This window comes from Hypanus sabinus, chromosome 28 (genome assembly GCF_030144855.1).
Source record: "Hypanus sabinus isolate sHypSab1 chromosome 28, sHypSab1.hap1, whole genome shotgun sequence".
In the NCBI taxonomy this organism is placed as follows: Eukaryota; Metazoa; Chordata; class Chondrichthyes; order Myliobatiformes; family Dasyatidae; genus Hypanus; species Hypanus sabinus.
This window is the reverse complement of record NC_082733.1, coordinates 11,037,510-11,065,500: the sequence shown is the minus strand read 5'-3', so window position 1 is coordinate 11,065,500 and position 27,991 is coordinate 11,037,510. Positions and strand designations below refer to the sequence as shown.

The 27,991-nt window shown below is 43.3% G+C and overlaps 1 protein-coding gene across 2 annotated transcripts in view; it reads left to right on the top strand.

The window, feature by feature from the left end:
- The window catches only part of adamts17 (ADAM metallopeptidase with thrombospondin type 1 motif, 17), a 460,607-nt gene that overhangs the window by 312,405 nt on the left and 120,211 nt on the right, over nucleotides 1-27,991 (top strand). For both annotated transcript variants that reach the window (XM_059952603.1, XM_059952604.1), the window contains exons 14-15: nucleotides 14,054-14,181; nucleotides 19,293-19,413. In XM_059952603.1, coding sequence (XP_059808586.1) covers nucleotides 14,054-14,181; nucleotides 19,293-19,413 — 249 coding nt within the window. The remainder of the gene's footprint in view (nucleotides 1-14,053; nucleotides 14,182-19,292; nucleotides 19,414-27,991) is intronic.

The following is a 27,991-nucleotide window of genomic DNA, read 5'->3' as shown; positions in this document are numbered from 1 at the left end:
TTATGTTGAGAAAGTAGATATTGCGGTGGGTGGACGGAAGGGGGCCCTAAAAGTCGACACAGTCGCTGAAAGGGGCGGGTGGCCTTGATAAGTTGTGCCTTTTCAGGACGGTAGAAGTGCAGTTTGCACTAAGTGCAGACTTGACAGTCCCTGGTCAACGTCCTGATTTTCTCAAGGGAGTAAGGCAGGTTCTGGGCTTTCACAAAATGGTAAAGTTGGGTGACCCCCGGGTGGCAAAGATCTGCATGGAGGGCATATAGACGGTCGAGCTGCGCACTGGCACACGCTCCCCGTGATAGGGCATCAGGGGGCTCATTGAGCCTTCCAGGCCGGTACAGGATGTCATAGTTGTAGGTGGAGAGTTCTATTCTCCACCTCAAAATTTTATCATTTTTGATTTTGCCCCGCTGTTGGTTGCTGAACATGAACGCAACTGAGCGCTGGTCGGTCAGCAAGGTGAACCTTTTGCCGGCAAGATAGTGCCTCCAGTGCCTAATAACTTCCACTATGTCCTGGGCTTCTTTCTCCACTGCGGTGTGCCAAATTTCAGGGCCCTGAAGGGTACGAGAAAAGAATGCTACCGGCCTTCCTGCCTGATTGAGGGTAGCAGCCAGTGCGAAGTCGGAGGCGTCACTCTCTACGTGGCAGGGAATGGTCTCATCCACCGCATGCATCGTTGCTTTGGCAATGTCCCCTTTAATACTGCTGAAGGCCACGCGGGCCTCGGCTGAGAGGGGAAATGCGGTGGACTTGACCAGGGGGCAGGCCTTGTCTGCATAGTGAGGGACCCATTGGGCGTATTAGGAAAAGAAGCCCAGGCACCGTTTGAGGGCTCTGAGGGTGGTGGGAAGAGGGAGTTCCAACAGGGGGCGCATACGGTCGGGGTCAGGGCCAATGACCCCGTTTTCCACGAGATACCCAAGGATAGCAAGTTGGGTGGTTCCGAACACACACTTGTCCCTGTTATAGGTGAGGTTAAGAGTTTTGGCTGCTTGGAAAAATCGTTGGAGGTTGGTGTCATGATCCTGCCAGTCGTGACCGCAGATGGTGATGTTATCCAGATATGGGAATGTGGCCTTCAGTTGGCACTGGGCCACCATCCGGTCCATTTCCCTCTGGAAGACAGAGACACCATTCATGACACTGGAGGGGACACGCAGGAAGTGATAGAACCTGCTGCCTGTCTCGAAGGCGGTGTAGGGGCGGTCCTCCGGGTGGATGGGGAGCTGATGGTAAGCGGATTTCAGGTCTATGGTCGAGTACACCTTGTACTGAGCTATCTGATTGACCATATCCATGAGGCAGGGTAGGGGGTACGCGTCAAGCTGCGTGAACCTATTGATGGTTTGACTATAGTCCACCACCATCCTATTTTTCTGCCCAGTCCGAACAATGACCACCTGGGCCCTCCAAGGACTTGTGCTTGGCTCAATGATCCCCTCCCTGAGCAGCCGCTGCACTTCCGACTTAATGAAGGCCCTGTCCCCCGCGCTGTACCTCCTGCTTTTAGTTGCCACAGGTTTACAGTTGGGGGGGTCAGGTTGTCGAACAGCGGTGGGGGAGGGATCTTGAGGGTGGAGAGGCTGCAAGTGGTGTCAGTAGCGCAGCTGTCGGCATGGTGTTGGGTGGGATGTGGGGGTCGGTGTGTGTGTGTGTGGTCAGTAGTGGGGTATATGACGAAGTCCCACAAAACTGAGGATTTCTGACAGTGATTGATGGGACGGGCCTGTCATACGCCATTGTCACACTTTTCAGGTGGCTCTGGAAGTGGAGCCCCAATAGCACAGGGGCACACAGTTGAGGCATGACCAGTAATGCAAAGTCCCGATATTCTGCGCCCTGCACCACCAATGTCGCTACACAACCCCCCCCCCCCCCCGGATGTCTGTGGAATGCGATCCAGAAGCCATGGTGACCCTCTGGCTTACCGGCTGTGTCACGAGTCCAGTGTTGCACTGTGTCCGGGTGAATGAAACTCTCAGTGCTGCCCGTGTCAAACAGGCAGGTAGTCCTGTGCCCCTCCACCAGGATGTCCATCATTAACCTTGCAAGCTGGTGTGGAGCGCTTTGGTCGAGGGTCATGCAGGCCAGAGTTGAATCGCCATCTTGGTGCCTGGTAAGCACCTGTGGGTTGGAGGCGGGGCGAGGTGGTGCTGACAAAGATGGCCGCCCCATGCCTCATATGCGGCGGGAAGGCAAGATGACGGCGACCAAGATGGCAACCCCCATGCCTCGCATGTGGCACTGCTCAACCCCGCTCGTGGTTTGGACTCACAGGCCTTGGCAAAGTGGCCCTTGTTTCCTCAGCTGGAGTAGGTAGCTTCTCGGGCCGGACAGTGTTTTCGGGGGTGCTTTTCGAGTCCGCAGAAGTAACACTGCGCGGACTCGTGACTGGCAGCAGCCAAGGTCGATTCGCCGGCGGGTTGTGGGGTCTGCAGCGTCCCCGGGGCCGGCGAGAGATCACGCGCCTGGACAGTGTCAGCGTTGTGCAGAGTGGCCTCCAGCGTGTCGGCCAGCTCGATCGTTGAAAGTAAGGTAAGATCGGTGTGTTCCAGCAGCCGCTGGCGCACGTACACTGACCCGATCCCCGTAACAAAGGCGTCTCTTACTAGCAGCTCCGCATGCTATTCCACAGTCAGTCCCCTGCAGTCGCAGCCCCGCACGAGTGTCTGTAGGGCCCGGACAAACTCAGTGCTTGACTCTCTGGCCCGCCATGTCGCTAAGCAATGTCTTGCGTAGACGTTCACCGGCCGCAGGTTTTGTCTTTTGAGGGTGTCCATTGCCCCTTGGTAGGTCGGCAGGTCTCTGATCAGGGAGTAGACCCGCGGACTGACCCTGGAGAGGAGAATTGTGTGCATCGTGGCAGGCTCGGTCACACGAATCTCCTCCAGGTACGATTGGAAGCACGCAAGCCAGAGTTCAAAAGCGATGCCGGCTTCTGGAGATTGAGGGTCAATATCCAATCTGTCGGGTCGTAAAATGCTCTCCATGTTTTAATATTGCTGCTAATAAAATTGATGCACCATCAATAACTCTCGGAGACGGGAGGCGAACGATAGGCTTTTATTAGCATCTCAGAGACTGAACGGGGAAGCAGTGCCCCAATCGCCTTTATACAGGGGTCTGTGGGAGGAGCCACAGGAGCAGTCAGCAGAGGGGCGTGTCCAGACAGGTATATGTAGTTTACCACACACAGACACTTCCTCTGACAGCAAGTGAGAGGGAGAGAGAGAGAGAGATGGTCATAGGCACTTTCTCTGACAACAACAAGTGAGAGGGAGAGAGAGAGAGAGAGAGACGGTCACACAGACACCTTCTCTGACAGCAAGTGAGAGGGTGAGAGACAGAGAGAGAGATGGTCACACAGACACCTTCTCTGACAGCAAGTGAGAGGGTGAGAGACAGAGAGAGAGATGGTCACACAGACACCTCTGACAGCAAGTGAGAGGGAGAGAGAGAGAGATGGTCACACAGACACTTTCTCTGACAACAAGTGAGAGGGAGAGAGAGATGGTCACACAGACACTTTCTCTGACAGCAGCATGTGAGAGGCTGATAGACAGCACTGAACACTCGCTTGTCTTCTGCACTTACCTCGATGATTTCCACCTTCCTCAGTGTTTTAATCAGTGAGATTGGTGAGAAATGGAATTGATCATGGGCTCGTGCCCTGTCTCCACGCTTCGTGGCCTCGAGGAGGCCGTTCACCTCCTGGACCCACTCGGAGACAGCAACATGCCAGATTGCACACCAGCCTGAAAACACACCATCGAATTAGGTCACAGCCTCCAACATTACCAGAAAAAAAGCATATAGGAAGTGAAAGAAGCAGTGTTGTGGACCATCTTGAGGATCTCGCCCGCAGGGGTGGTGTTTGCTGGCATAAACAAGTAAATATTTTCTTATATACTTGTCAGATTCTCAGTCTCCATCACCCCTCAAGTATAGCGTTTCAGATTCCAACCACATTCTGCTCAAAATAATTCTTCCTCAGATCTTCTCTATGCCTCTTACCCTACTCTTAAGCCTTTTTCCTCCTGGTTTTAAATATGTCACATTAGATTCTTCTGGAGAAATGGAATGTCAATACCCGTGTACCTGGAGACAAGATAGAAATAGTCCCATTGCAGTGTAGGAGCACAGCTGGGTGTCTGGAACTCAATATTTGGTTTGCTTTCAGTAGGCTGTGTACCATAGACCTACCAGAGGGAGGATGGGACAGATATCACCAACTCAGCACTAGATGTTGAGAGAAATAGCTTGTCAGATGTGTAGAGAATTGGCAAGAACAATTTTCTCTCATTATTAATTTGGGAAGAGTTAATGTAGAGGAGAAATTGTTTCTGAATGGTTACTGAGGTCTGTGGACAGCTCAGCGATTGCTCTCATGAGCAATTAGACTGAGCAAGGACATGCTGGTAAAGGTTCTCAAAACCTTTATGATCTACTGCAATCCTCTACAAAGTGGGCAGACTTAGCCAACAAAGCCAAATCCTGTAAAGTTATGAGCAGACCTAATTGACACTTATCCAATTGTGTCCTAATTGTATGACCAGCCAAATGAATAAGATCCTGTGGTTAAAGTTTCTGCCTCTTTATAAATGCAAGTGACATTGCCTTCAGGACCTGTAACTGATGCACGATTTTCAGTTGTGTCTGGAACTGAGCTGCCCCTAGTACATTCACTGCCAGCAGCTTCCTATCATTGGGGAACACTGGTGTCTGCGGCATGAGGCACATGTTGTGTGTGGTTAGCGATGGAAAACTTTGCTGATATTACTAGCAGTGAATTAATAGCTGAGGAAACTGTCTGCACTGTGAGGAATGAGCAGCTTGGCAGTTTTGGCAGTTTTTGTTTAATTTCTGCTCCGATCTTTATTTCGTTCCAACTAAATTAGTTTCCACACTGTTTTTATTTTAAGTCCTAAAGCCCCACATGTGCAAACAAGACAGATCGGTGATCTGCAACTTGAGGTGAATCTGCCATGTTCAGTTTTCCTAACACGTTCCTCAACTATTACACAAGAGTAAAATCACTTGTTATTTGTAAACTTCTCACAAGCTGGAAAGAAAGATAGGGCTCTTTCTCACTTGCCTGAAAAAGATGCTGGACAGTTACCAGTGTGGAAGTTTGAAGCCCAACTTAGGACTAGCCAAGTAATTCTTTCTTAGAAACTTGGATTAATGACATTTCACTTGGTACAAGTGGTGGTTAGGGAGGGGAAGGTGTAATTTCCATTTTCACTGCACTTTGAAACCTATGAAAATGAAAGTTAATCTAGAAGAAGCAGTTGATCTGCAATTTATCAGCATAGTGTAGGTAAAAATCACCCACCTAAAATAAAAAAACAAAATAGTGAATTTGTGAGCAAAATGGCTGTAAACTCTGTGCAAAGTGCAGCTCTTAACAGGAGATCGAACTGAGGACAGGAAACAGTGCACAATCCGAGGGCAAGGATCTAAGGGTTTCGGAGAATTATTATGCGGTGGAGTCTGTTCCAATCAAGGTGAGGGCTTTCATCGGCTGAACGGCTCCTCTCATCACAGATTGTTCATGTGAAAGATTAACGATGAAAATCAAACAGTGGTATGTTGTAAACTGGCCAATTGTTTAGTGGTAAAAGCTTATTAAAATTGGAAAGTTAGCAGTTGGAGTTTCCAGCCCTGACTCTGCACAATAACATGTATAAGAGCTAGTGTACAGCCAGGCCTAGAGGGAGTCAGACTTGGCAGTTCTCAGTCAAAGCAAAAGCTCAGGTATGCTAGTACTTCTGAGTATGGCTCTCATTTCCAAATGGAGCGCTGTTGAAATTGGCCCACAATAACATAACTGGCAGTCACCTAAGTTCTTTACAGGCCAGCTCCACTCCTTATTACAACTGAGTTTTTATTCTTCGCAGTCATTTGGTCAATTTATATTGGAAGCCAGAGAGGTGGAGTGACTATCATGGCAAAACTGGCTAATTACTAAGTTCATGCTTCAGCAGCATACAAGGAGGAGAGAGAACAGTTGTTTTTTTTTGACAAATCTGTATTTAGTGCCTGAACTTGCTACACCTGATTTAGCAAAGAGTGTAGTATTTGCCATATCTGATATATGTGCAGAATGATGAATCACATCTTGTAGTTTATATCCTGCATTGCCAATGATTTATTTAAAAAATATTCTAGTGAAATGTGCTAGTGAAATTTAAAAAAGACCTGAGCCTTGTCACAAATGACGTGGAAGGACTTTTAAATGATCTCTGCGTTGGACTTCCCCTACTGCTTCATGTTGAGAGACCAAAACTTTGGTACTTTCTTATCTTAGGGGATCCCCTCTAAATTAACTATTTGCATTCTGTGCAAATCCTGAGCATCATGTACTGCTGAACCTGTCATTCTGGTGAATTCTGAAAATGTAAGGGTGGGAAGGATTCTTCAACAACATTCAATACACAGGCCAAGAAAGATAGCAGTTTAATCTGAATACCCTTGCTGATGGTTTATGTCCCTATATGCATGACAGAAATATTAAAACTGCTGTACTCAGAGCTGGAATCTATCAGCTATAGCATGCCAAGTGAATGTTACCCAGTTCAGTGGGTAGAAGTTACCTGTAACGGGCCCGTTGTGAGCAGGCAGAGGTGCAATGTTGAAAGAATAACTTGCAAACTATTGTTACCTCAGGCACTGATGTGATATATCCTCTGATGACATATCAGCATCCATTATTTGAGGGGATGAACTGCAAAGGACATTTGCATTGTAAAGCTCAGCCATCAATAAAATAGGCTACAGACCCAAGAAGAGTTTGGTCAATAATCTTGCTGGCTAGCTGGTGCATCATACTCAAGGACTCATGACGAGATACAGCATGGAAACAGGTCCTGAAGCTCACCGAGTCCATGCTGACCATCAACCACCCATTTACACTAACCATACATCAATCCCACATTCTCACCAACCCCCTCATTCTGCAGTTCTCAGCGTCCAGTTAACTGACCAATCTGCATGCTTTTAGGGTTTGGGAAAAGTGGAACACTTGGTGGAGGACACCATAGACAGGCTATAAAATAGCAACCACATGTCCGCTGGAGACAGGAGACTGCAGATACTGAAATCTGGAACAACAGACTGAAGGAACTGAATATGTCGGACAGCATACATGGAGTGAAATAAACAGTCAACATTTTGGGGTGAAACCCTTCATCTGGACTGAAAGATATCTCTCCCCCACCCTATTTCAGATCCAGATGAAGGTTCTCCACTTGAAATGTTGATTGTCCATTTGCCTCCACAGAAGCCGCCTGACTGGTTGAGTTCCTTTGGCATTTTGTGTGTTGCTCATGTGTCACCTGCTTGCTATTGATCAATTTGCCTTCTACCAGGACCACTCGATCCAGACCTCCTTTCAGACCTACTCCTGAGTAGGTAGGTGGATTTCCGAGTAAGTTCTCTGTGACTACCCTTGAAATCAGTATTTTGACTGAGTGTAGCATTAGCTACCTCTGATTAAACTGAGAATTAATGATAAAGTGACCATTTATCATTGGCCTTGTATAAACATGGATGATGGTGTTACCCCCATCCTGATCCAAGTTGGCAGTGTGGGCCTCCTGATGTAATGCCTTACTAGCTGGTTCTGTGGGTTTCTAGGAGGAATGAAGCTTGAATGATTCCTGCTCATGGATGAGATGCCAATGTTTCAGTTGTGTGCCAATCCCTATGTCTGTATGTCAGATAGCACAGTTTCATGGCTGCCTGTTTAGTGAAGTGAAGAAGCCATTCTGGCCAAGCACAGTATCTGGCAGAGATCAGCTGAAGCCTAAAGAGAAAGAGGCATTTTCTTTAAGATTTCTTTTCTTTACTTTGTAATTTCCACTTTCCTTTTCAGCATTATTGGGTTTTGAGATGATCACTGTTTCTTCATTATTTTTTCTGTGTTACTGCTGTGTCAGTTTCTTCAATTTATCAATCCCTTCAGTCTTACTTCCCACAGGAATATAATACAAACCACAGATAATTGATCAACCATGTTCAGAAATTGGCACCAAGCCCCATCATCCGCCCAATTCCATCCCCCCCCCCACATACACATGCACAATGTTGACCAGCCCTCCATTAGGGTTAAAGACATGAGAAAGGATGTAGAGCTACCAGTAACTTGGTCAGAATCTGTGCAGTTTTGTAAGACAATCCAGTGTTGTTCAACTGTTGTATGGTCTCCGCCTTCACTCACCCCATCTCTCCACTGGCTCCAACTTCCTCCTTTTTTGTCTTTCTTCATTTGAAAATGTGTTGTTTTGTGGCAGCAGTACAATGCAAGACATTAGCCACAAAGTGAGTAGGTAGATAGACAGATAGACAGTGCAAAGAAGGAAGAGCAAGGTAGTGTTCATGGATCACTTGTAATGGCAGAATGGAAGAAGCTGTCCCCAAAACATGGAGTGTAGATCTTCAGGCTCTTGTACCTCCCTCCCGATGGTAGTAATGAGAAGAGGGCATGTCCCGGATGGTGGGGTTCCTTAATGAGAAACCATCCTTTGAAAATGTCCTGAATGTTGTGCCCATGATGGAGCTGGCTGACTCTACAATCCTCTGCAGCCTCTTTGGATCCTGCTCACTGGAGCCTCCATAACAGGCAGTGATGCAACCAGTCAGGATGCTCTCCACTGTCCTTCTGCAGAAACGTGCAGGGTTTTATGTCTGCAGTCCCTTATGTCTGTCAGAGATGTGTGGATTTGCAAGCTTAACTAGTTGCTGTAAATTGCTTCTTGTCTGTGGGTGAGTGGTAGATTCTGAAGAGGATTAATGGAAATGTGGGTGAATAGGGTAACATGGTAGCATAGCAGTTAACGTAAGATTGCTACAGCACCAGCGATCTGTGCTAAACTGGGCCGTTGATAACAAGGAATTTGTATATTCTTCTTGGGTTTCCTCATGTGCTCTGGTTTGCTCCCAGATTCCAAAGATGTACTGGTCAGTAGGTTAATTGGTCACAGGGGTGTAATTGGATGACATGGACCCATTGGGCCAGAAGGGCCTGTTACTGTGTTGTATCTCTTGAGCTTAAATAAAACGGGATTAATATAGGATTAATGTAAATGTCGAAAACAAACTGTTGGAGGTTCTAAGTGGGTTGAGCAGTGCCTGTAGGTGCAAAAGAACTAGATTGAGAGCTTGCATAAGGGGAGATAGACAGTATAATGAAGTTAAAGGGAGGGGTGAGGCAGGGGCTGGTAGGTGACAGGTGGATCCAGGTGAAGAGATGGGTGATGGGCAGATAGATGGAAACAGTGTGGATTCAGACAAGAGCAATTGATAGATAATAGGTACAGGTAGATGAAAAGAGGGACACCATTTTTAAAAGGAGCAGGAAAAGGATAAAGTGAAGGTAATAGCAGAGGATGCAAGTACTAAAATATGATAAGTATTGAAGGTGATGTGGAAAAAGGTAAAGGAGGAATGATGGGCAGATGGAACAATCAGTGGTGGGGAGAGGGGAACTAATAGATATAGTGTGTGGGTGATAGGCAATGGGACCAGTTGGGAGAGGAAAGAAACTGTATTGATAAGATGGAGAGAGAGAGAAAGGAGACAGTGAGTGTGGGTATTCTGAGGATGGAAAATTCAATGTACTTACCATTTAGTCGTAGACAACCCAGGCAGAATAAGAATGTCTTCCTGTAGTTTGAGTTTGGCTGCACGTTTGCAGTGGAGAAGGCTGGGAATAGATCAGTGTTGAAATGGGAAGGGGAATTGTAATTGGTTTATTAGTGTACATGTACTGAGGTGCAGTGAAAAGCTTGTCCATCGATACTGTTTATACAGACTAAATCATTACACAGTGGATTGTGTTAGTACAGGGCAAAACAATAACAATGCAGAATAAAGTTACAGAGAATGTGTTGTGCATGTAGACAATGGTGCAAGGCCAAAATGAAATAGATTTTGTGGACAAGAGTCCATTTTATCATACTAAGGAAGCATTCAATAGTTTTATAACAGCGGGGTAGAAGCTGTTCTTGAGCTTGGTGGTACATGCTTTCTGGCTTTTGTACCTTTTACCCTATGGGAGATGGATGAAGAGAAAATATCCAGGATGGGTGGGGTCTGTGATTATGAAACCGTAAGATAGAGGAGCAGGATTAAGCGATTTGGCCAAAGTCAGCTCCACCATTTCATCATGACTGATCCATTTTCCTTTCAGCTCTAATCTCCTGCCATCTCCCTATATCCCTTCATGTCTTGTCCAATCAAGAATCTTATCAGTCTCTGCCTTAAATATTCATAAGACTTATCTTCCATAGCTGCCTATGGCAACAAATCCTACAGATTCAACACTCTCTGGTTAAAGAAATTCCTCCTCATCTTTGTTCTAAAGGACACCCCTCTATTCTGAAGCTTTCTCCTCTGGTTCTAGATTCTCCCACCATAGGAAACATCCTCTTCACATCCATTCTATCAAGACCTTTTACTTTAAGTTTCAATTAGGTCACTCCTCATTCAGGCCCAGAGCCATCAAATGCTCTTCATATGACAAGCCTTTCAATCCTGGAATCATTTTTGTGAATCCCATTTGAACCCTCTCTAGTTTCAGAACATCCTTTCTAAGATAAGGAGCCCAAAACTGTTCACAATCCTCTAAGTGAGGCCTCACCAGTGCTTTATAAAGCCTCAACATTACATCCTTGCTTTTATATTCTAGTCTTCTGGAAATGAATGCTAACATTGCATTTGCCTTCCTCATCACAGACTCAACCTACAAACTAACCTTTAAGGGATCCTGCACAAGGACTCCCAATTTCCTTTGGACCTCAGATTTTTGAATTTTCTCTCCATTTAGAAAATAGTCTACCCTTTCATTTCTTCTACCAAAGTGCTTGACCGTACACTTCCTGACAGTGTATTCCATCTGCCACTTCTTTGCCCATTCTCCCAGTCTGGCTAATTCCTTCTGTAGCCTCTCTACTTCCTTAAAACTACCTACTCCTCCACCTTTTTACTGTATCATTCGCAAGCTTTGCAACAAAGCCATCAATTCCATCATCCAAGTCATTGACATATAATGTAAAAAGAATCAATCCCAACACAGGCAGCTGAGAATTAATCCCACTCTTTGTCGCCTGCCAATGAGCAAGTCTTCTATCTGTGCTGGTATCTTTCTTGTAATTCTTGTTAAGCAGCCTCAGGCGTGGCACCTTCAGCCGCCTCTTGTACTGGTTGCTTTACTGAGGCAGCAAAAAGTATATAGACAAGGCTGATTACCGTGGAGTCAAAATGGCATGAACGTTCCCTCCCACATCCTAATGATGTGTGGGTTTATAGGTTAATTCATGACTAAATTGCCCCTAGCATGTAATTGAGTGATGGAATCTGGGAGTGCAAAGAGAGTTGATTAGAGTGTGGGGAGGATAATAAGTGGGATTCAAAGTACATTTATCAGCAAAGTTTGCAGTTTGCAACCCTGAGGTTCATGTTCCCCACAGATTTCCGCAAAATAAAGAAAAACGTGGAACTCATTCAATGAATAAACATCAAACACCTCCCCCCCCCCACGCCATGCAAATAACAGGGGAAAAACACAGGATATAAAACACAAAATTGAAAGACTCCAGCCATGTTCAGCTCAGATCAGTGTTTATTATCTGCAGGCCACCCAATTCAAAATTGCTCAACATAACAACAAAACAAGGAGTAACTAGAAACCAGAAACACATTATAATGTGAACTACAGAGTCCAATCCACATACCCTATTGATTAAACCTTGCACAAAACCCATAACTCCAGCACCATCTTCTGCTAGCGTCAAGTGGGAGAGACAGAGAGATCATTCAAATACCAGGACCTTACTTTGGGAGCAGTGAGTGAGTGAGAGAGAGAGATTTAAAAAAAGGAAAGAAAGAAAGAAAGCAAGAAAAATATATACCAGGACCTTCCTTTGGGAGCAGTGAGAGACAGAGAGACCATCGAATACTAAGACCTTCCTTTGGGAGGAGAGAGAGAGAGAGAGAGAGAGAGAGAGAGAGAGACCCACTTGCTTCAATGATTTCAATCTTCCTCAGCACTTTAATCAGTGAGATCTCACTAATTAAAGTACTGTAGTCAGCGTGGTTTCCTCAAGGAAAAATTTTGTCTGCCAAATCTGTTGGAATTCTTTCAAGATGTCATAGCTTCGGGCCTTCACTCCGTCCTGTTCCACCTCAAAAATGATGCCTTATACACCAGGATGTTCATTGACTTCAACTTTGCATTTAACACAATCATTGCTCAGAGGCTGGGGGGTGAACTGTCTTCAGTGGGACTCAATACCGCTCTCTGTAACTGAATCTTGACAGAGAGATCACAGTCAGTCAGTCCAAGTTGGCAGCAACATCTCAAGCTCCCTTACACTGGGCACTGGTGCCCACCAGGATTGTGTGCTCAGTCTATTGCAATTCACACCCATGACTGCACCATCAGATTCAGCACAAACTGCATCAACTACAGATACTACAGTAGCTGGCCTCATCAGCACCACTGATGAGTCGACATACAGAGGGGAGGTAGAGAGGATTATCAAACGGTGTGAGAACAACAACCTGAGTCTCAACTTGGACAAGATGGAAGAGATTATTGTGGACTTCAGGAAGGCGCAGGCTAATCACTCTCCATTGCACATCAGTGACTTTACTGTGGACAAAGTGAAAAACACCAAATTTCTTGGTGTGCCCGCAATGAACAGTCTACTCTAGACCCACGACACCTCCTCACTAGTCAAGAAAGCACAGCATTATCTACACTTTCTGAGATGAAGGCATGCAAGGCTCCCCACCCCCATTCTAGCAACTTTCTGCAGGTGCACCATCAAGAGTCCTATCTGTCTGCATCGTTTTGTGGTATGGACACCGCAAGGCATCGGACTACAAGACCCTACAGAAGACAGTAAGAGAATCACTGGGGTCTCCCTTTCCCTTGTTTGTGACATTTATTGGGAGTGTTGCAGACGAAGGGTCCAAAGCATTGTTGAGGGTCCCACGATATTTCTGATCCACTACCATCAGGAAGGAGGTATGGAAGCATCAGGAGTAGAGCTGCCAGTCTGGGCAGCAACTTCTTTTCTCAGGCTGTGAGACTAATGAACACACTGCCACCCTGAGGTCTCATCACTAGGATAGCGAGTTGTTTACTGTTGACCTCTGCTGTGCTTTACTACATGCATTTTGATTTATATTTTATTAACTTATTTAAAGTAATATCTTGGTTTATGTGCTGTGTGTGATATAAAGATGTGTTGTTTCGTTTGCTTGTATATATGTACAGTCAGATGACAATAAACTTGAACTTCACCTCAACTTAGTCCTGGAGTGAGAATCTTTGTGTTAAGAGTGCAACCTTTAAAAGTTAGCTTTCCATTTCTGCTATTGGTTGAGGTGCATTGAGTGACCATTGCAGATTGCTTAGCAAAGAATTTCATATTGCATTTAAGTTTAAACAGCAACCTTTAAAAATATAAGCATAAATGTGTATTGTCAGATTGGCACATGCTTTCTAATAAAGCCATTGTGACAAACATAACACTGTCAAATAAACATTGTTACAGTTTGGTTAGACATCTTTGATAACTGTTGAGATATAGTATATCAGAAATTTAAGCAGGTCAGATTTATGCAGACCTGGGCTCTCAATGTGAGCAGTACAAAGCAGACCTGAACATTTGACCCGGGGTAGGCATATCTGATGATACACCATTCCCACCTAGTGAACTCACCACAACATGATCTATACCCAAAAGCTTTTGGCTCATGGAGAAAAAGTATAATTGGTACATCAACAAGAAGTAGAGCGAGGATAATTTATTTAGACCACGAATAATTTAAAAGTCTGTTGCATTCACTTATTAAATACTAAAATATTTAATAAGTGACTGCATTATAATTAAATAAAATTAAATATTAATTTAAAAAAAAATTCAGTCACTTATCTTAACATTGCTTTTCCTTGTAGCTGCGGGAAACTAGATTTATATTGCACGGGGTTATTAACTTAATGTGGTTTGACTGTGCTGAGAAAAACATTTTCCTTTTTCAGACATGCCTTGTGCTTTGTTTTGCTCCCCCTTTGGGAAGGAGTCTCCCGTTCTGATTGCTGACAGAGTTCTGGATGGCACTCCTTGTGGGCCCTATGAAACTGACCTCTGTGTGAATGGCAAGTGCAAGGTGAGAGCCTACATTGAAGTGAATTGCTTTAAAATCTGGGTGTTCTTAAAACAACAGAATAATTAATCTGATGATGCTAGTTCGCAGGATAATATACACACATTGTGTTGTTCCATCTGATAATGTAATAAAGGTTTTAGTGAAATTTTTTACTTCTCAGAGAAAAAAACAGAAAATGAATCTTGTATAAACAGGTTAATATTAACCTATATGGTGCGCTTATCCCTCATAAAGTTAAGCATAGTCATGGAGAGCATTTCAGTGCTATTCTTCTCTTCTCATTGATACATCCAGGAATGTGCCAGTGAGCGTTGGTTCCAACTGAGACCACACTCTGAACACCAGTGAGCTACGGTAGCTTTAATGGGGTAAACAGTAGGAAATTGTTCACACTTATTGTGGGGAAAGCACTGCAGAGCTCTGTGACTGAGGAGTGCTTGGATAGGTACATGGAGGGGCGGGACTTAGAGAGATATGGACTGAACACAGGAAATTGGGACTAGCTGGGTGGGTGCTGTGGTCAGTACGGACTGGTTGGGCCAAAGGCCTGTATCTGTGCTGTGTTGGTCTCGAACTCTATGACTACAGCCATTGGTTTCTTCTTATGGCCTGTGTGCAGATTCATCAGGTGATGCTGCACTTCACAAGCCTGTCGTTAGAATATTCTCCCAACATGATTTGAATCCAGTTTTACTACCAATAACTATAAATAGGTTTGTGATCGCAATCCTTAATGTCTTGCCCCATTTCCTGATTCCATGATCCCTCGTCCTAGACATAATGGGAAGGAGAAATATCTTTCCTTCATCCAGTCAATCTAGCTGTGTTAGAGCATGGTACAAAGTCCCTCTGGTTCTTCCAGTGAATGCAGACTGAGAATAGTTAATGTCTCCTCATAGAATGATCCCAGGAAACAATTTAGAGAACCATGCTGTACTCCCTTTATGGAAAGTATCTCATTCCTTGGCCAAGGAGATAAAACTGTGCACAATTTTCAAAGTGTATCAAAAAGGCTCTGCATAATTGTAGAAAGATTTCCTAACTTCTGTCCTAAAACCCTTGCTGTGAAGATGAGCACAGCTTTTGCTTCTTTAACTTTTTTTTACCTGCTTCTTTCACCTGCATGTTTGGTTTCAGTGACCAGTGCACAAGGTCATCTTGTGACATCAACATTTCCCAATCTAACCTCTAAGTATAATATCAGCTTTATGTTTTTCCTACAGATAGAGATAAAGTCATACAGCAGAGACACAGGTCCTTTGGGCAACCATGTCTATGCTGACCATCAATTACCTGTGTACACTAATCCCATTTCCTAGAAATTGACCCATAGCCTCTGATGCCTTTAAATGCTCATCCAAATGTTTTTTGAATGTTAAGAAAGTAGATGTCTTCACAGCACTCCTATTCTACCTACCCTCGGGATGAAATCAATCCTCCTCAGATCCAGTCTAAACCTCCTATTCCTCAGCTTAAACTTTTGGTTTTAGTCATCTCAGCCATGGTTTTTTTTAAACCACCTGCTCTATTTATCTATGCCTCTAATAATTTTGTATGCCTGAATCAGGTCACCCTCGAGCCTCTTCCAATTCAAGGGTGGGGGGACAGGGGAAGAAGAGAAAAAGAACAGCCTGTCCATTCTCTCTTCATCATTGAAATGGTCCATCCCAGTTAGGGAACATTCTAGTTCATCTCCTCTTCAGGTTAGCCTTCTCCACACACTCTCCAGTTTAGTTTTCTCTGCCCCCCCTTCTGCTTAATCTACTCTGCAATTTCTTCAGGTTAATCTCCTCCACACCCTTTCTGGGTTAGCCCCTTTCACAGCCTCTCCAGGTTAATCCCCTCTGCTTCCTCTCCAGTGCATTCAAACAGTGTTGATCATGGTATTCCAGTTGTGGCCTAACCAATGTTTTATAAAGTTGTATAAAGACCTCTCTGCTCTTATATCTTATAGCCCAGCTAATGAAACAAACATCCAATAGGCCTTCTTCGACAGCCTTACTACATGAGCTGTCACTTTCAGGAATGTTTAGATGGATACACCAAGATCCCTTTGCTCCTTGTTTCTCCTCAAGTTCTCCATTCATTCTGTATGTTCTACCCTTATTAAATCTCCACAGGATCAGTCACGTCACACATAAATTTTAAAAGAAAAACAAATTCCATCTGCCAGTATTCCACTCAATGATAAATATCATTCCGTAGCCTAAAACTGTCCTCACTATCAACACTCACCAATTTTCATGTAATCTTCTAATCATAACTCTTACATCTACTTCTAAATTGTTAGTGTAATTGACAACCAGAACTGATCCCTTTGATAAATCACTGTCTAACAGATCTCCATTTCCATAAGCAACCTTCTTGTCAGTTGTCTCATCACTCATGCTGAGCTGAGACATCCACAGGGATCACAAGAACCTCAGATATATTGGAGAAGCCTGGAGTCCTGGTTCTAGGATTCCTGCACCTGACTCACCCTAATGCACCCTTCTTGTTCCTGACCACATAACAACTCCTTAGCATTTAATCTAAGGAGTGTGGATGCTTCCAGAAGCAAGAGGTCCAGTTCGCTTTCTCTAACCTTGACGTCTTGCAGTGATGCCTGGGTGTTGGCTGCAAAACAATGGAACTGACTCTGCTTCAGTAGAGATTGGTGCCAGCTGTTCTTCCAGTACTTATTCCATACTACAGGAATTTGCTCCAGACTAGTCTCATCTTGTCTGGGTAGATGGGGCTCGTCAGACAAGGTTGGCAGCTTATCTAGAAGGAAAACTCTGATCTCAAACCTCTGCTGCCTTATGACTATACCCATTCATGGGGAAGGTTTCTAGAGTAAACCCGGAGGGAAAGATCTGGAGCTGGAGTCCTTAAGGCAGTCAATACATTCAGTTCAAAGCTGACTGACAACTCATGCAATCCTGGTGGTGCCAAACTATATTGTTCTCTGGATTCATCAGCTGTGTGAAGAAGACAGCCGACTGTATGGGCATCAACAGCATGGGCGCCTTGCTCTCCATATCGTTCCGCAACTTAGACAGCCATGATACAACATCCGTTGTCGACTCCGACCACCAGAGGGCCTCAGGAATCCCATCTTCACACAGACTCTTTCACCTCAGGAGGATTCTCCATGCAGAATTCAGACTGGCTTTCAAATATTCTTTGAAAAGAATATTTCAGAAGAGGATGTGGGAAATAGTACACTGTCCAGAGCCAGTATAGGTGTGAAAGGCAGAGAGAACTCTATTGACTCTAGGTAGAGGGATGTATTGATCTAATCACACAGGCGAATTCGCACCTGTGGAGTGTTTATATTGACTACTGAGCTCTCATATTGATCCTTGAAGTAGTGGCTTGCTGGCCGTTTTGAAAAAGAAGTGGAGGATTATCGAAACGAGGGAATTGTTTGAAGGGTTGAAGAGGAATAAAAAAAATTAGTTCTTTCTGAGAGGACACAGACAGGATAGCTAAACTGTGGTGTAATATTCCCTCTCCAGCTGTCCCCACTCTCCCTCAGTCGGTATGTCCCACATTCTCTCTCTGTGCCCGTGTCAGACTCTGCTTAGAGCTGGTGTCCATGTGCTCCACTAAACCACTGATGATGCATGGATATTAGGATCCTTCACAGATTAAACCCCATTTTTGGGAGGCAGGGTCTTCAAGCACAACAGATGCTACAATTGGGCTGTATTGCTTTGAGAGGTCAAAGGGCATGTGGTGTGAGAAGTAAGGGACATATCAGTCCATTACAAGAGGAATTGTTCTGAAAATAGAGCTTTGTCTTGGAGCTCCACTCATCTCCGAAGAGTGTGCGGTGCTGGCACTCAACAAGTTCTCAAATACGTTTCTCAATAACATGAAGCAAAGAGGGAAATTAAAAATAAATGAATTGTTGAAAATATCTGTCAAAAGCATCCTAACCATTCCCACTGAGCTGTTTTGTGCTTGAAAGGAAAACATGTTATCAAAACAGACTGCACTCTGAATAGAACCACAGTGTTGAAGAGTAAGAGTCTCACTGATGAATTACTGAGCTTAACATCAATTGTTGAGAGCAGAAGCAATTATCACAAGAGCATTGGCAATTGTTTTAAGAAGCATGTGTGGGGACTTTACAGACATTTTATGAATTAAATGCATGCTCAAGTACAATTCTATCCTCCACCAGCAATAAAATATATGTTGAAAGGTCATTATTGTATTTTATATTGTGTGATCTTTATGGTTTTCAAAAGCAGAGAAGGACAATACATCTTTAAACAGTGGTTCTGCTTTATACAAAGACCAGTGTGTCAGAGCTTCATTAAAATAAAAACTGCAGTGTTTACCTTGCCCCAGCAGTAATGAAGGATCCTGTGGAAATGCAATTCAATACAGAGCTCAGTCCCAGTGGAATTTAAACCAGAGACTAATGGATGATAATGTGTTTGGCTCAAAACATTAGACATTTATGTACTTTCTGGAACCAATTGAACAGAATTAGAAGACTCAAAATGCTGTAGGCTATGTTTACAACTCTTTCAAATAACTTTATGTGTGGTTGTTTTTTTAAAGAATTAAATGTTTAGATAGGATAAAAGTTTGATAACTGGAGTTCAAAGATAACTGAGAGAGCTGAATGATCCTCTATTTAGCGCTGATGACGTCTCCGTCGCTGATGCAGTGTGTCATTTTTACCCTTTGTTTGATTGGACGTTTTTACATTCAGCTCTACAGTCTGATTATTTTCTGATCACGTTTATGCATTTAATTGAGACTGCCACATAATAAAAACAGCTCATCCAGAAGGCTTTTTTCTCTTTGGCTTATTGTGTCAATTGTGTAAAACTGATAGGGGGCTTGATGTATTTTGAGTAACAATAGCTAATGCTATGTCTAACAGACCAAAATCCTTCTGAATCTTTAATACCTGGCAACATTCTGTTGAGTGAACTAGCAGCTCTGCTAGGAGTAGCGCTGGTCTCAGGTCACGTGTTGCCATATAATTACACATGATAAAACCCACACTATCCAGATCCAGCACCGGGGGGGGGGGGGTGACCTGTAATTTAATTTTGCAGAGTTTCATGAAAGAAGCAATAACAGAGGCACCTGTTTGTTGTTAACAGAAAATCGGCTGTGATGGAATCATTGGATCTGCAGCAAAAGAGGATCGTTGTGGGGTGTGTAATGGTGATGATAAGTCCTGCAAGATCATTAAAGGGGATTTCAATCAAAGCCAAGGAATGGGTGAGCACAATATCAGCGGTTTCTCTCATTGGGCTTCTGTCTTCTCCCTGGCAAGATGGCTTCAGTGTTCTCCATTTCTAAAGTCCCCATACTGTAGTGAAGTAAACAATCAGAAACATCGAACGTTTGATTGGTTAGCACCACAGGACCATTTGGGAATTATTTTCTTGGCAAATCACAAAACTAGTCTTTGGGTCGTGTCTGGTGAAAATCAAATTCAGTACTACAATGCAGCTCATATTAAAGTTTGACATTCTATTAGAATGCTAATGTCACTGCCCACCACCCCTGGCACTGCATTTCACTCTTACCATTCTCTGTGTAAAAAAACACTACCTCTGACATATCTTCTAGACTTTCTTCTATTGACCTTAAAAGGATGTCCTTTGTTGTTAGCCATTGCCGTCCTGGGGGAGAAAGGAACTGACTGTCCACTGTATTTATGTCTTTCAATATCCTATATACCTCAATCAAATTGCCTCCTATCCTCCCTCACTCCAAAGAGAATAGTTCACTTAGCCACATTCAACAGTCCAGCCAGCATCCTTAGAAATCTCCAATGCACCTCCAGATCAGCCTTGACTTTACTGAATGGCGGAGCAGTCTCTACAGTCCAGATGGCCTACTCCTGCTTTTATTTCTTATATTCTTATTTGTGTACCAGCTATCCTACCCATTCATTTTTGGAACTTATATTTTCTAAAGCTGTGGTAAGTGGTACTGAATTCCAGTTGATAGTAAATGGCTCTTTGAAGAAACCGTTCAATCAATCCCACCCTCCTGCTCTTTGGCCGTTGTCCTGCAGTTTTTTTTTAACTTTTAAATAAAGTAAATCACGATTCTCCCAATACTAATGAAGATTGAACAGTGAAGCATCTCAATTATTCAGCATTGTGAAAAGAGCAGGTACTCTGAAACAACAATTAGAGATTATGAGCCATAAGAGGAAGTTTGACAAGCTTGTATTGTTTTCTCTGGACTGTCACATCTGATAGAATTTTCAAAAATATGAGAGGTGGATAATCAGAATCTTTTCCCCAGGGTAGAAATGTCCAATATTAAAGGATATGCAAGAAGGGGAAAGTGTGAGGGAGCTGTGTAAGAAAAGTTCTTTTTAACATTGTGAGTGATAGTTGCCTGCCAGAGGTAGTGGTGGAAGCCCACAAAAGGCTATTAAGTAGACACATTAGTATGCAGAGAATGGAGGGATATGGATTATGCATGCAGAAGAGATTTAGCTTAATTTGGCATTGCATTCAGCATAGATCTGTTTTATGTATGTTCTAGCACATGCTTACAACATGCAAGTTAGGAAATAGAGACTGATTGTATTTTCTAAGGTATTTTCACCTTTGAAAATGAAATGTGAGGAATTCTCCCAATGGCTGCAGGAACAGGATATCAACCACCCTTTCAGTCCATGAATACTTATTCTAGTTGAATACTTTTGTGGAAGAAAATGGGACCCAATGCTCTGCTGGGTGGATGTTTTTCTGTTGACAGGCAGCCAGAAGACCAGGGTGAGGGAAGGCCTGAGGTCTAATAACTAATGTGAGGTGGAGGGTTTGTGGATCAGAGAGATATAATAGATACTGTGTAGATGGTCAAGGAGGGCAGACATGTGAAGGAGATAAATCAGCACAGAAGGTTGGGGAGGGGATGCTGTAGCACGGTTGGGACTTGATGATGGAAGAGTTATAGACATGATGTGGCAGCAATGATGGATGGTCAGGAGTTGGTGAGCAGAGGACATACCAGTAATGATGGGAGTTGTGGGCAAGGATAGATGGTACGTCATTGCTAAGTGCACAGCCAAGCAGTGAAGGTAAGTTAGTGATTTAGTTGACAGGCACTGCACGGAGAAAATCAGGTTAATCACTGATTGACCAACAAAAGACTTTCTGAGGACACCATGGTCCACATTTCCACACAGTGCAAGGAATGTTACATGGAGAGTGACATTTCCCCCATGGGCATCTGATGTGGAAATCAGATTGGGTATGAGTGCACCCACGTTGTTATCACTTATCACCCAGGGGAAATTAATTTTCAACAGAATAAGTCTTCCTGTAATCTATTCTCCTGTCAAAGTAGATAATGACACATCACTCCTTGTTTCATATTTTCTAGCCCACTCACTTACATTGTTGTGTAAACTTATTACAGCCTCCTCATTGTTGATTTCCTCCCTAACACACACATACACACAGATACTCTCTCTCTCTCTCTCTCTCTCTCTCTCTCTCTCTCTCTCTCTCTCTCTCACTCTCACTCTCACTCTCACTCTCACTCTCACTCTCTCTCACTCTCACTCTCACTCTCACTCTCACTCTCTGTCTCTCACTCTCTCTCACACACACACTCTCTCTCTCTCTCTCTCTCTCTCGTGAAGTTACAGTCAGTATACTCATTTGTCATTCATATAATGTAAAAAGTTGTAGGACAATTGCTGAGTTAATGAAACTACACTTGTGATAAGCAGCCAATCTGAAAATTACTTCTGTATGCAGAGCAACATACACAGAATACTGGAGCAACTCAGCAGGTCAGGCAGCATCTAAGGAAATGAATGAACTGTTGCTGTTTCAAGCTGAGGCTTTTCATCAATCCTGATGGTCGGAATCTGATTTTTTCATTCACCTACTACAGGATGGCCGAGAAGCCATGATCTTAACCCAGGAGTCTGCAGCAGGACCCACCTCAGTGCGGAGAGGTATCAAGCAAGGCGTTGTGCTTGTGCTAACTCTTTTCTCAATTTTTCTTGCTATATTGCTGCATTGCTGGAGTAGGATTTATCCAGACAATAAATGAGAAATTGATTAATTGCCTTTATTCCACTGAACCAGATAGGACAATCTGGTTTACACTAAACTTCTGCAGAACAACTTGCTCTCATTGCAGAACCTGACAATAAAAGTTCATCTATCAGGTGCCCGCTGCCCAAATGTGGCAGAATCTGTGGTTTCCTCAAATAGCTCATCGGTTACCTCAGAACCAGAACACAGGAAGGTCACCTCCTGACCTTCCTGCTGAAGAAAGCACTTTAAAAGGGATTTATTGAGTATATGGCGTGGCAAAAGGCAGGATCATTATATAACATTTAAAATCTAGATCACCATTCCTGTTTGAGTCTGTAACAAATGTGTTCCTTGCGGAAACATAGTCAATGAAAATTGTTTTAAAATTGATTCAGAATGTGACATCCTGCTCAAATCACAAGTGACTTTAACTTAATGAAATATTAAGATGGATGGAGATATAATGAACAAGTGGCTGGAGCCAGATGTAGTAAGACAGAGGCATCATATTAGCTCACTTGTTATAATTCCTTGGAAACAGAGTAATTGATGTTCCACAGACTGCTTTATCTGCTTACCTGCCAATGAAATAAATCTTTAAACCACTCCATCAAATTACCACAACTATTAAAATGGCTTTAACTGACAATCTATATTAACATTGAATAAGTGTGCACTGGGCCCACTCACTGTAATTCAGCAAACTTATCAACAAAATTCAAATTAAAAAGCAGGAAGAGGAATAGGGATTCTATGTCATGATATGCCACATTAATGTAGCGGTTAGCATAACTCTATGTGTTCTGGAGCCGTTCTGTAAGGAGTCTCTGTACGTCCTCCCTGTGGGATGCATAGATATTCCCCAGGTGCTGCGCTTTCCTCCTACAGTCCAAAGATGTACCAGAAAGGTTAATTGGGCATTGTAAATTGTCCCATCATTGGGACTGCGGGGTTGCTGGGGCGGCGCGTCTCAAAGAGTGGGAAGGGCTTACTCTGCACAATATTGCTTAATAGATAAATGACACATCTGTCCTACAATTCAAGAATGTCATGGCTGATCTTCTTCAGCCCCACCTCTCTCTGTATTCAGCACATCTCAATGCTCCTTGATTCCACGTAAATTTTGGCATCAAATGCACACAGCTACTGAGCATTCTGCACCTTCTAAATCAGAAAGCTGTAGTGATTCACTATCTCTGAGGGTTGTTGAGTTCAACCAAAGGAAGCACCCCTTCAGTGGCCAAATTAGAATTTTGTAAGTTTTAATTAGATCATCTCTTTGTTCTTCACAATTTTTGTTCGCTTTTTGTTTTGCACAGGCCAGTCCTCTCAGCCCAGAAATTAATGTAGTTCCACTGGGCTCCCTTCTCATTTGACTTCCTCCATAGAGGAGAGTCTGTTTAATTTCTGATTATGGGCAATTGTGTTTGATGTTAAATGTTCTCTTTTCAGGAGTCATTTCCTCCCAAATAATTATTCTCACTCGGTGCCAGCGATCTCCAACACCATCAAAAAAAAATTCCTATTTTAACTGACTTAAAAGCTGGAATGTGAGTTGTGCTTAGGTTGGTCTGATGATGATATCTGACAAAATTAATGTCAGCAGATGGGCTGTAAGAGCATTCACAGCTGAAATGCTGAATTTTCAGCCATTTTTACAGCTTTTTCAGGGTCTTTGGAGTAACTGCATCAGTGGAGTACCTGTCTTAGTAAATGAAGGACAGATGACCATGAGGGTTGTGTTATGTTTGGCCACTGCTGGTATTAAACTATTGTTTGCTTCACTCTGTTGCCTGTTCTGAAGTTGATTGAAAACCAAAGGCTGGATTCAAGGTTTAATATCACCATGCAATCTGTTCACTGCATGTTTGATATTTTGATTATTCTCAGACCAACCAAGGGTATTGAAATTGTTTAAAAAATGCAATTCCCTGGAGTAGAAAATATAAATTGTTTTCTGACTTTTAGAATGCAAACAACTTGACTCAAAATCAAATTACTGAGGAGGAAGTAAATTGTGAGTGCCGCCTTTTAATGAATTCCGCACTATGAACACCTATTTCCTTTACTATGACAACAAAAAGCTCTTTGATGAATTCAAGGTTTTGAAGAGACCTGTTCTCAAGTGGTTTACTTACAGGACAGATGGCTAATGGCTAACAGCTATTGGCAGATGGCTAATTAGAGTCATAGAGAATGGAAGCAGGCCTTCAGTCAAACTCCAGCATGCGAACCTGATGCACCATCAATGACTCTCGGAGACGGGAGGCGAGCGATAGGCTTTTATTAGCAGCAAAACGAAGCACAGCATCTCGGAGACTGAGGGGGGAGCAGTGCCTCCAATTGCCTTTATACAGGGGTCTGTGGGAGGAGCCACAGGAGCAGTCAGCAGAGGGGCGTGTCCAGACAGGTATGCGTAGTTTACCACAGAACCAAAATGCCCACCTAAGCTAATCCCATTTGCTTGTGCATTGCCCATAATTCTCTAAACCTTGCCTGTCCATCTACCTTTTTGAATGCCTTTTAAACATTCTTTACCACTTCTTCTGACAACTTAGTCCTACCACTCTCTATATACAAAAAAAACGTCACTCAAGTCCCCTTTAATCGTTCCCCCTCACCTTAAATCTATGCTCTCAATTGTTGTGCCTTTATTTAAGAACGGTGACAAGGTCAAACCAGGAAACTTATCAGTCACTGAGCCTGACATCAATGCTGAGTAAGCTGCTGGAGGCAGGATCTATCTGCATCTGGAAAAACAGGGAGTGATTGGAGTTCGTCGGTGTGGTTTTGTGTCTGGGAAATTGTGTCTCACAACCTTAATTGAGTTTTTTGAAGAGGTGGTCAAGCTCATTGATGGGAGCGGGGTAGTAGACGTTGTTAACATGTTTTTTTTTTTTGCAGAGTTTAGACAAGATGTCACAAGGTAAACTTGTCCAGAAAATGAGATCACATGGGATCCAGGGTGAGCTAGACAGCTGGTTATAAAATCCTGTTTGGTGGTAAGAAGAAGAGGGTTGTTTTTCAGATTGGAGCTCTGTGACCAATGATGTCCTGTATCCACTGTTGTTTGTCATATATATTAACAGTTTGGATGAGAATATATGTGGCATTATTAGTAAGTTTGCGGATTACAACAGAATTGGTGATGTGTGAAGAAAGTTGTGTAGAAATGCAGCAAAATCAAAATGAATTGGGAAAGTGGACAGACAAAAGGCAGATGGAATGTAATTCAAACCAATGCTACATGATATATTTTGTGACCTGTGCAGGACTTGTGTCATAAGTTATGGGACCCTGGGGAATGTTGTAGAACAGAGATTTAGGGCTACACGTCCATACCTCTGTGAAAGTGGTGATCCAGGTCAATACAGGTGTATGACATGTTTGTCTTCATTGGACAGGGTCCTGGGTGCAAGAGTAGGCACATCATATTCAGCTGTGTAGAATGTTGTCAGATTGCAATAATGTGTGCAGTTCTGGCTATTATATAGGAAGTATGTAATTAAGCCTAAAAGGGGTGCAGAAAAAATTCAATAGGATATTTCCGGGACTTGGAGGGCTTGAGTTATGAGTAGAGACTGGATAGGTTGGGACTGTTTTCCCTGGAATGTAGGAGGATGAGGGGTGACCTTATCGAGGTTTATATAGCCATGAGGCTGATAGGAAAAGTGTAAGGTCCCAGTCTTTTTTTCCCCTGGGTTAAGATGTCTAAAACTAGTTGCTGTAGGCTTAAGGTGAGAGGGGAGAGATTTAAAGAATTGGAATCAGGTTTAATATCATTGATATGTCATAAAATATGTCGTAAAATTTGTTAACTTTGCGGCAGCAATGTAATGCAATACATAATGATAGAACAGAAAAAATTGAATTACTTTAAGTATATTTATGTTAAATAGTTAAATTAAATAATAGTGCAAAAATGGAATTTTAAAAAGTAGTGCAGTAGTTTTCAGAAGATCTAAGGGGCACATTTATGTCATAGAAAGTGCTGGGTATATGGAGTGAGCTACCGGAGAGAGTGGTAGAGACAGATAGGATCGGAAAGGTTTGGAGGAACGTGGGTCAAACAGATTGGGGTTGAAGGGCCTGTTTCTGATCTGTATAACAAACTGTGGATGCACTGTTGCTCTGTAAACAGCCCAGTAGAAGCAGAGCTGGCCAAAGTCACAGCTCTACAATAGTGAAACGTTAGAAAAGTAATCAGAAGTATCTTGTAATGTCAGATAATGTAATAAAAAAGTAATCAGGAATATCTGGTTGCTGGTAATCTGAGAATGACATTATGCTTGATGAGATCTTGTAATAATATGACACTGGAATAATTATTGCAATATATATTGGGAGAGTGAATGCAAAGCTGGGAATTGATATTTAACCTCCCATTTGCTTTGTAATGAGCTTCCAGCCCCTTGTGCTCCTCATCGGAAAACCAAGCCATTTCCAGCTCTGTGACTCACACAATCTGCTGCAGAGATTGTTATTTAAAACTTTATCTTCACCAGAGTGAACTAATTCTAGTTTTCACCAATCTGCTGGATCACCACCCACCCCCTTCCAACCGTAGGCATCCACTTATCCGAACACCCCACTGTGCATTGCATATCTCACACATTTTCTTGCTCATTTCCATCAGTTCACAATCATCCAATATGAACAGTTCCTCTCTCCTTTCAAAAATAAACAAGAGAAAATCTGCAGGTGCTGGAAATCTGAGCAACACATACACAAAATGCTGGAGAAACTCAGCAAGCCAGGCATCTGTGGAAACAAAGAACAGTCAGCATTTCCTTCCTGCTGAAGGGTTTCAGCCTGAAACGTCAACTGTACTTTTTTCTGTAGATGCTGCCTGGCCTGCTGAGTTCTTCCAACATTTTGTATGTGTTACTCTCTCCTTTCAGCCTCTTCATGACATCGCTCCTGACAGTCCTGGTGATCATCTCAAGTCCTCGTGAAAAAGAAGACATTTCTTCCGCTCTGATCTCATGTGAAATGCTCCCATTGGTCTTCATCCATCAAGGTCCCAAACTCTGAACTTCCTTAAACTTTCTGTTATTCTGGCTTCCTTAAGAGCATAAGACATAGGAGCAGAATTAGGCCATTTGGTCCATTGAGTCTGCTTGCCATTCAGTTGTGGCTGATTTGTTTTCCCTCTCAACCCCAATATTCTGTCTTCACGATTTAACTTCTGATGCCCTTACTAATCAAGAACCCAACAACCTCCATCTTAAATATACCCAATGACTTGGCCTCCATAGCTGCCTATGGCAATGAATTCCACAGATTCACCAACCACTGGTTAACAAAGTTCCTCCTCATCTCTATTCTAAAGGGTCATCCTTCTATTCTGAGGCTGTGTGTTCTTGCCCTAGTCTTTCCCACGCATCCCCACTGTGTCCATTGCATGTCTTTTCTAGGCCATTGAGATCCCTGTAACAAATCACCTCTTTGATCAAGTCTGGATTTTTTGTCTGAGCATCTCTCTTGTCAGATTGTAGCTTTGCAAAGCGCCTTGGGTCTTTCATCCATGGCAATAGCAAAGCTAGTTGCTTATGAAGTACAACTTAGACCCACAGGCTTTTGTGGACATTCCTATGGAAGCGATATTCAAGTTGCTCGAAGAGAGTAGAGAAGATTCAACAGTAGCAACAATTTTTATTTAATTAGTGCATCCAGTAGCTTAAGCAACCTCAGGTGCCTAACAGGAATGCTGTCACCTAGAATGGATTAGGATGGAAGTCCAAGTAGTTGGCCATAAGACAGGTTTTAAGGCTTTGTCT